The 9,721-nt window shown below is 52.1% G+C and overlaps 1 protein-coding gene across 1 annotated transcript in view; it reads right to left on the bottom strand.

The window, feature by feature from the left end:
* RNF43 (ring finger protein 43) overlaps positions 1-9,721 on the bottom strand; it is a 120,138-nt gene that overhangs the window by 31,179 nt on the left and 79,238 nt on the right. The window contains exons 3-5 of the mRNA XM_032769940.2: positions 5,647-5,721; positions 3,604-3,735; positions 2,993-3,094 (exon numbers count right to left, since the gene is read on the bottom strand). Of these exons, the coding sequence (XP_032625831.1) occupies positions 2,993-3,094; positions 3,604-3,735; positions 5,647-5,721 (309 nt within the window). The remainder of the gene's footprint in view (positions 1-2,992; positions 3,095-3,603; positions 3,736-5,646; positions 5,722-9,721) is intronic.

Here is a 9,721-nt window from a genome sequence, read left to right as displayed (position 1 = left end):
GGACTGAGGTGAGGCTGACTGGCCTGTAGTTCCCTGGATCCTCCTTCTTCCCTCTTTTAAAGATGGGCACTACATTAGCCTTTTTCCAGTCACCCAGGACCTCCCCCAATCGCCATGAGTTTTCAAAGATAATGGCCAATGGCTCTGCAATCACATCTGCCAGCTCCTTTAGCACCCTCGGATGCAGCGCATCCGCCCCCATGGACTTGGGCTCTTCCATCTTTTCTAAATAGTCCTGGACCACTTCTTTCTCCACAGAGGGCTGGTCACCTCTTCCCCATACTGTGCTGCCCAGTGCAGTAGTCTGAGAGTTGACCTTGTTCATGAAGACAGAGGCAAAAAAAGCATTGAGTACATTAGCTTTTTCCACATCCTCTGTCACTAGGTTGCCTCCCTCACTCAATAAGGGACCCCCACTTTTCTTGACCTTCTTGTTGCTAACATATCTGAAGAAACTCTTTTTGTTACTCTTAACATCTCTTGCTAGCTGCAATTCCAAGTGTGATTTGGCCTTCCTGATTTCACTCCTGCATGTCTGAGCAGTATTTTTATACTCCTCCCTGGTCATTTGTCCAGTCTTCCACTTCTTGTAAGCTTCTTTTTTGTGTTTAAGATGATCAAGGATTTCACTATTAAGCCAAGCTGATCACCTGCCATATTTGCTGTTCTTTCTACGCATCGGGATGGTTTGTTCCTGCAACCTCAATAAGGATTCTTTAAAATACAGCCAGCTGTCCTGGACTCCTTTCTCCCTCATCTTATTCTCCCAGGGGATCCTGCCCATCAGTTCCCTGAGGGAGTCAAACTCTGCTTTTCTGACGTTCAGGGTCGTATTCTGAAGAAATCTGTTGATGCCTGCGACTCAATGGAGCTGGGAATGAGGGGTTTGGGAGGGGCTGAGGCAGAGGGTTGGGGTGTGGGGGTGAGGGCTGTGGGGTGGAGCCAGGAATGAGGGGCTCATGGTGTAGGAGAGGGCTTGGGGCAGGGGATTGGGGTGAGGGCTCTGGGCTGGGGGTGCAGGTTCTGGGATGGGTCTGGGGATGAAGGGCTTGGGGTGCAGGAGGGGGCTCTGGGTGGGGGGATCAGGGTTGGGGCAGGGGATTGGGGCGCAGGCTTATGTTGGGTGGCTCCCAGTCAGCGGCACAGTGGGAGTGCAGAGGGAGGCTTCCTGCCTGTCCTGGCACCGTGGACCGTGCTGCACCCCAGAAGTGGCCAGTAGCAGATCCGGCTCCTAGGCAGAAGGGTGCAAGCAGCTCCGCACGGCTCTCACCCACAGGCACCACACATCTCTCAGCTCCCATTGTCCGGGAACTGGCCAATGGGAGTGTGGAGCTGGTGCTCAGAGTGGGGGCAGTACACGGAGTCCCATGGCCCCCTTGCCTAGGAGCCGAACCTGCTGCTGGCTGCTTTTGGAGCGCAGCGCGGTGTCAGAACAGACAGGGACTAGCTTGCCTTAGCCGGGCAGCACTGCCGACGTGACTTTTAAAGGCCTGGTCGGCGATGCTGACTAAAGCCACCATGACCCAGTGCCTGACATTCCGTGACCTGGTTCTGGGTCCTGACCCGCAGTTTGAAAACCACTGTCGTAGGGTAAGGGTACGGAAAGGCTATAAGTGCAAAGAATTAATGGCACTAGAATTACTAATGCCAGTTGCTGGAAGAAAAGAGACTAGAACTCATAGGATCTTGGCTGCCTGTATCTTCCCTATGCAAGAAGGAGGAGGAGAATCTGGTTTGCCCAAGCCCCACCTGGAGCACTAGCTTCGGCCCTGGCACGTGTTAGAGGAGGCTGAGTGGGGCACAGGCTCAGTGCAGGTAGAACATTCTGAATATGGGTGCAAAAGTTTTGACATTGGGAAAAGCTCCTGGTTCTTTTATGGAAAACAACTGCCCTATTTCTGCTCCAACTTTCAAAAATGTCCAACCTGAGGGAGAGCCCAGACATGAGGAATTTCTGCCTGAGGTGAGTGTTGGGCTACCTCAGCTCTGGGTGTTGCTGCTGCTCCACCTGCAATAATCATATAATACCCCAAATCTCCACTCCTCTGGGACTTACCTTCCTGGGTACTGAGCTTTCCATTCTTCTGCTAATCTTTCCTGCTATGTGTCATTTCACTAGACGACATGCCAGCTTATCTTTTTATTGAGTCTGAAAAAACTGGTTCTGTCAGAAATGGGGAAGTCCTGAATCTCAGGGCAAGGGCGGGCGGTGTTCTTTGTTCTTTCCATTTTCTAGTGGATTACACTAAAATGTAGCTATTTTTATCTGAGTTGTGGTCCTAGCCAAGAAAGTGACTCAGGACTTTTGGTGCCCAAGCTCAGATGCCTTAAACAGGCCTGGGGCACAGAGGTAGCTACTTAGCCCACACTGAAATCCAGGCCCATTTCAGGTGTCTCTAGTCACATGTCACTTCCGGATCGCTTGGCCAACAAGGTATTCAGGAAATGGGCTGTCAAGAGTGACTGTGTTATCCTGTAGAAAAAGGAGGGTTTCCAAATTTGGAAATATTTCTGTACTTGGAAAGTCTTCTATGTAACGTATTGATTTTCATCCCAAACTCTAAAGTATTTTAATCTCTCTAATGTTAGAACAGGCCAGTGACTTCCACTGGCACCGAGGACAGGGTTAGTTAGTGAGCTGGGGGACTTTGCCAACATTTGTGTGTAAATGGCACCTGCTCCGGAGAGCTGGCTGGGAAGGCGCTGCAATGCACAGGTACAGCAATGTCTGGGATGAGTGCAAACCACACATGACATGACTGGTCCCCAAAACCCAGGGCTGGAGTTTGGCTGCACTGAATCACTACAGGAACCCAAACTGCTCACATCGTTTGAGCTGCAACGGGACGCTCAGCTTGTATAGACAGGTCTCCTCTTTCTCAAACACACACACACTTTCCCCATCACGCCCTTCCTTAGACTAGCTGTGCCCCACTGCTCCTCTTTTGCTGACAGGGCAACCAGGTTCTGAGCTGTCTCCACACAGTCTTACCTGAGTCCTGTTCCAGTGACACTTGGTGCGAGCAACAAAAATCAGAACAATCACGATGACAGTGCTCAGCACTGTGAGAAGAATCCACACATCATAGTCGGGCTGTTGGAGAGAGACAGAGGATCCGTTAGCCTGGTGTCTGTGCCTGATAGGAATGAGAGCAGGCCAGGCTCCTGATCTCTTCATGATTGTTACCCTTCAGACATATGAGGGGTGCTCGGCCAGACCCACCCTCCCCGCTCTTCACAGGGAAAAGAAAACCGGTTTGAGGTCCTCTCTGCAAATCTCAGCCAGCCCCTCTTGGTGCCTCAGCTCACTAGGCTTTGCTCTGCAGAGCAAAGAGTCTGGGGGTCTGGTACCAGATAAAGAGACAAGAAATTTCCTTAGATGACATGGGAGGTTTCAGAGCAAAATTGCCAATGAGCCGAAGGGGCTTTACAACCTTCACTAGCCGTGGGCAGCCTGAGCCACAGAGGGGAAAGAAGGGCCCCATCTGGCTCTTGCAAAGGCCCAGGGTGTCACTCCCATGGAAGGGAGGCACAGCTTTGCTCCAGTGCTGGCAAGATTGACCTGCAGTGGAAAGGAGAAGGGGGGTACGACATGTTCCTCACCCACGCTGGCTGCTCTTTAACCTCAATCTTCACATGTGCTTCTCGATTCTTGTTCACGACACCCATCAGAAGCTCAGCATCATGGCCCCAGATCAGAACCACAGGCTGACTCAGGCCCCTGGGTTTCCTCAGCTGCAAACAAACAAGCTTGTTCATGAGCTGGCGCAGAGCACAGCCTGAGACATGGGTGTGATGGAGACTTATCAACACCCACGATCAAATGAGGTGCGGGGGAATGAGCACTGCTGCCCAGGACAAGTGCTACAGTGGCTGCCCAGAACCCATGACGTGGTATATTTATTATTGACCTTCTGCTCCTCGGTCTGCACCAGGGGGAAGCGCCTCATCCCCCCACACCCTGGCTCCTGCCCACCTCTCTGCTCTTGCCTCTGCTGCTCCCCTGTCTGCACCTTCCCTGTCCTTGTCCCTGCCTCCTCTACAGGCACCGCTTGACCACATTTCTTGCTTTCCTCTGTCAACCCCTTCCCCAAAGCCGATAGGCTTCACCTCAGAGCGGGGGCGATGCTTCATAACCCTGGAAAAAAATAATAAACACTCTGGTGTGGTTCATTGCCTTTACCCCCGGGCCTGCCTCCTGTCTCCTGCACCGTACGTTGTCTGGCTCATTTGTAAGCTGTTTGGTGTGGGGCCCTTTCCTTTATACTGTTCCTGCTAGTAAAGTGCCTAGCACAATGCTGGGCCTAAGGAATGAGTGAACGAATCAGCCATGAAAAGTGATGGGGCTAGTGCCGACGATCAGTGCCACATTCCTTCTTGTGTACACTGATACTGCAGCACTGATCTGGGCACAGTCTGTCTAGCCCACATCTGAGCTTTCTTCGCTCACTCACCTACATTTGATTAGTACTATATTCTGGTCAGTCATTATTCGACATAATTAACGCTGTCTGCCTCACGCCCATTTCAGCAAAAGCCAAGTCTGCTTCCTTCCATGGAACTAGTTGAGGCTGGTCTTAGAACGCAATGTACTTGAATTTGTTACGCCCTGAAAAGGGTCTGGTGTTCTTCTCACTAGAGTGAAGTGTTCTTGTAGCCAACAGCCACTTTATTGTATACTCACTTCCCGTGAATCTAGCACCACAGGAAGTGGAGTCTATTTGTACCTATAGGCTGCAGGTCTTGTTCCACTTAGCCTGGTGACAAAACACTCGCAAGCAGCATTGACCACCCACTTACACAACAATAACAGCTACCCCACACAGGCCTGAGACTTGCTCTGTTCCATTATTGTGTCACATGGGGTGGGAGGAAGCAGCCCCCTTTGTGTGAGACCAACACAGTTTATCACTGGCAGAGAAAAGAGCCGGCGAACCCTGAGCTCTTTGCACACAGCTGGAGTTCAGAAGTCTACTTGGATTAATACTGAAGAGCAGCAATCTTTCCTGAGACTGAATTGTCCCACACCCTCCCAGTCCCATCATACTTCACCACAAGCTCTCTCCAGATCTCTCCCTACCAACTATGCTCACTCTCTAAACACCCAATGTACCTCCTTGTGCCCTGACTCTTTCTACGGACCAAATGTCCCCCCTCATTTCTCCTTAGGGAACAGATGCTCCTCAGTGATCCTGTGTAACGTTAGTGTTGTAGATGTTCTACCAGTTGTGATAGTCTATATGGCTCCCTCATGGGTAAAGGTTCGGCTGCTAGCATTAGGACTCTGGAGGGACTGCACTTGGCAAACTCGATGCCTGAACAGTTTGGCTGCACAAAGCAGGGATTATGTGCATAAATGCCTGCTTGAACATCTAGTTGTGCGATGTAGCTAACCCATTAGGGAAAGGCATTGTGCGAAGTGGGCTCTCCATGTTCGGGATGAGCTGGGGAAAGGCCTCTGTTCTATGGTACTGAATGGAGGAGCCAACCTGTACCATCACCCCTTGCCTCAACCCCAGCTCTGTCCCTCCATTTCTGCAGGTCCTGGCTACTATGGAGAAGGGGGAGCCTGGACTGGAGCTATGTGTATTTCAGGACAGGATGGTACCACTGAAGTTTTTCTGAAAGTATCAATAGCATTTGTACCTGGTCAGCGGCGCTTTCATCATCTGTGATGTCGAAGAGGATGGCACGAGCCCCCCGCTCCCCTGCTAGCTTCGCCTGTCCAAAAAAACAGACCAAGAACTTGAGTGGATACTTCATGCTGCACTTATGTGTTTTGCAAGGCTTGCTAGTCTAGCAGCCAATGCACAACAAGATCCAGAGGTTAGAAGCTGAAGTCAGCAAAGTCCAGCTAGAAACAAGACATGATATTTTAACCATGAAGCAATGACCCATTGGAGTAGCTTCCCAGGTGTGGAGGATTTTCCATCCCTTGGAGCCTTGAGGTTGAGATTGGCTGTCTCTAAAAGATCCACTCCAGCTGGCCCACAAGTGAGGGCCCAATGCAGGGCTTGCTGGGGGACGGTCTCTGGCCTGTGCCATGCAGGAGGTCTCAATGGACAATCAGTGGCCTTCACATCTATGATGGTTACTGCAGGAGACTTTGTACAGAGTGTGGCTACAGCACGATCTCTCAGCACGTTTGTCTACACTGCAGCTGGGCAGGGGCTTCTCAGCCTGGGGAGATGGACATATGCTAGCTTTGCTTGAGGTAGTGTGCTAAAACAGCAGTGTAGCTGGGCTTGCATGGATGGCAGCTTGGTCTAGCTGGCCGGCGGGGCAGGCGGGTTTGTCCCCCGGCCGCTAGCCTGAGCTGTCACTTATGCCACCCTCAGCTACACTGATATTTCTAGTCTGCTGGTGCCAGCAGAGCTAGCATGTGTCTGTCTACCTGCACTGGGAAGCACCCGCCCAGCTGCAGTGTAGACATAGCCTGGGTTACAGACACCCGTTAGTTCCTAGGTCTCCTTTACATCAACACAAAATGTGTCATTACACTACAGTACACAGTGTCCAATGTACATGCAATTATACACACACAAACACACTCACTTAGGCATCATCACAGCACGTGTGCAAACATACGTGAAACACACATGTACATGTACACAGACATTGTCATGTTTACATATCCATGCACACATTCACTCGTTAATACTTAGACCCGTGCTCACAGGACACCCACTCACTTACACACACAGAGCCATGCCTGTGTCTGTACACATGTGCATGTACACACACACACTTACACATACACACACACACCTGCAGGCACATACACAAAGACATGCCTGTGTCTGTACACATGCACACACACATATACATGTATATACCTACACTTACACCCACCTGCATGCACAGACACACGTTTCCTTGCACACTGAGGCTCAACACACACACACATACACACACACTTTTTCAGTCCAGCACATCCCCATCCCCCTCAGTGCTGAGCTGGGTTTGCACCCTGCAGGCTTACATGGTGCAAATATAGTGACAGGATGTGAATCTCCTTGCTTTCCCCTCTTCTATATAGAAAGCCTCATTTATCCCACAAAACAACGGGGAACTGGATCAGGGTTATTGCAAACGAAAAGATCAATGGGGCGTTTCAGCTTCCAAAGAGCCGACAGACGGGAGGCAGGATGGTGCAGTGGTTAGGATACTAGCCCAGGACCTGGGGTCAAGCTCTGACTCTGCCATAGAGGCCGTGTGTGACCTTGAGCAAGTCACTAGCTGCTCTGTGCCTTAGTGGCTAGCTGTGCAGCAGGTACTAGCCTTGCCCTGCTCCCAGGGGCTGGCTGGATACACTCACTAAAGCCGGTGAAGCGCTCGTGTACTGTGGTGATGGGGGCCATACCCTAGACAGGAGAAAGAGAAGGAAAGAGATTGTCAGACACCTCCACCTCCTGCCCGCTGTGCCTGAGAGGGGAACAGGTGAGCTGGAGGAATAGGGAACTGACGTACCCCCGAGCGAGCAGGAAGGAAAGCACCAGCGAGGGCTCCATCTAGGAGTGTGCGGGGAGAGTGTGGTAAGGAACACGAGGAAGGAGAGCAGCAAGACACCATCGTGGAGCAGTGTCCATATGGCAGAATGAAGGCTGCTTTGGACTAGCCAGCGGGATCTGGTACAGAGGCACATTTCATTGAGACCTCTTCAGGGTCCCCTCCTTGCATTTCCCGGCAGCTCCAGCTCCGAGGTAGTGTTAATGGCTGCGCTCTTTGAATGGGAATGTCACCTAACAACTGTACCTCAACATGCTCAGTCAGTTTGGCTGTTTGTAGCTGGATCTAACGTCTCACTCAGCCTACGTGGAGAGCTCGTTCCCATGCACACTCTCCAGCAAATCTCCAAGAGGCTGCAGGGCCAAGCTAGAGAGCGGGGAGATGGAGAAAGGCACTGAGGTTTCAGTAGCTCCCTCTTACGTATCCAGGCACTGCCAAATAGAAACCCCTGGAATGGAAGGAGGCGGCCCCTGCCTTGGGAGCCCAGTACATGCCTCACAGTCACAAAGCACCGAGTGTCATCTCCTGGGACACAGCTGGTGTGCGAGGGATAATGGGAAGGGTTAAGCTGTGTAAATCAGTGCTGGATTGAGGGGGCAGGGGCAGAAGCAAAGTGCAGAAGTTGCTGGTTGTGGAGGATCATAGTGTGGGAGGCTGTTGGTTTGGGGAGATTCCAGTGCAGACATTTCTGATTGGGGGGATGGCAGTCAGGCAATTGCTGTTTTGGGGGGATCACAGGGCAGGAGGATGCTGCTACCGGAAGAGATCGCAGTGCAGAGTTTGCTGATTGGGAGGGATCACAGTGCAAAGGATGCTGTTTGGGGGAGGCTGGGAGGGGAATTGCAGTAAGAGGTTTCCAGAGGCGGGGTTGGGGCAGGGTAGGGGGAGGACTGCAATGCAGAAGTTGCTGGTTCGTGGAGGATTGTGGTGCAGGATATTGCTGTTTCGGGGGGGATCACAGAACAGGAAGTGCCTGGTTTGAGGTGGATTACAGTGCAGGAGGTGTGTGGGGGGGGGGGGGGGTTTGCAGTGCACAAGTTGCTGGTTTGAGGGGGATTGCAAATGAAGTGGTTGCTGGTTTGTGGGGGTTGCAGACCAGAGATTTCTGGTTCAGAGGGGGATTCTATTGCAGAGGTTGGTGGCTTGGAGAAGGATTGCAGTGCAGTGGTTGCTGGTTTGAGAGGGATCACAGTGCAGTGGTTGCTGGTTCAGAGGGGGATCGCAGTGAAGTGGCTGCTGGTTCTGGGGGTATTGAAGTGCAGATGTTGCTGGTTCAGAGGGGGGTCATAGTGCAGCAGTTACTGGTTTGGAGGGATTGCAGCACAGAGATTACTGTTCAGGGGAGATCGCAGCGCAGAGGTTGCTGGTTCGGAAGGGGATTGTGTTGCAGAGGTTGATGGTTTGGAGGGATTGAAGCAGAGATTATTGGTTCAGGGGGATCGTAGTGCAGAGGTTGCTGGTTGCGGGGGAATGCAGTGCAGAGGTTGCTGGTTCAGAGGAGTGTCGCAGGGAAGTGGTTGCTGGTTTGGGGGGTTGCAGTGCAGAGGTTGCTGTTTCGGGACAGGGGAGATCGCAGAAGGGACTAGATTTCCCCTCTGGTTTCTCACTGAGCTCCTTCCCCAACACTTGGCTCCAGAGTCGTCCTCAGCAGCAGGCAGGAGGCATCTGTCTCAGTGCACACAGGCCTAAGGCAATGTGGTAACTGGTCATTCCCTGCCCCTCAGAACTGCTCTCCCCTACACTCAGGAGAAGCACCACTGACACTGGCCTGTGAAGGGCATTGTGGCCTTGACTCTGCCCAATGTAGCGATACAGAGTCCCCCATAACTTACCCTCGCAGTGTGTGACACAATTGCCCACCCACACCGGTTGTCACGGAGGCACTGGACCAGTGCTCTGGAACTGCTCTGAATGAAGCCAGTCAGGACTATGGGGTAACATGCCTCCTCTCTCTGAGCTGTTGCCAGGACAAGAAGCCTATATGGCTTGGGCCTTCCTGCGTCTGACCCTGGAGCATTCAGCTGCCCTGTTCTCACTGTGCGCTTCCCGCGGCGAGTCGGCCTGGACGGGGATCTGGGGAAGCCAAAGGGGCCTGCACCTCAACTTCGCAGTCAGATGTGACTCTCAGCCAGCATGTAAAACAGAAGGTTTATTAGTCGACAGGAAGACAGCACAGAACAGGGTTTGTTAGCACAGAAAGCAGGAGCATTCA

This window comes from Chelonoidis abingdonii, chromosome 20 (assembly GCF_003597395.2).
Source record: "Chelonoidis abingdonii isolate Lonesome George chromosome 20, CheloAbing_2.0, whole genome shotgun sequence".
NCBI lineage: Eukaryota > Metazoa > Chordata > Testudines > Testudinidae > Chelonoidis > Chelonoidis abingdonii.
This window is presented reverse-complemented; position numbering and strand designations above follow the sequence as displayed.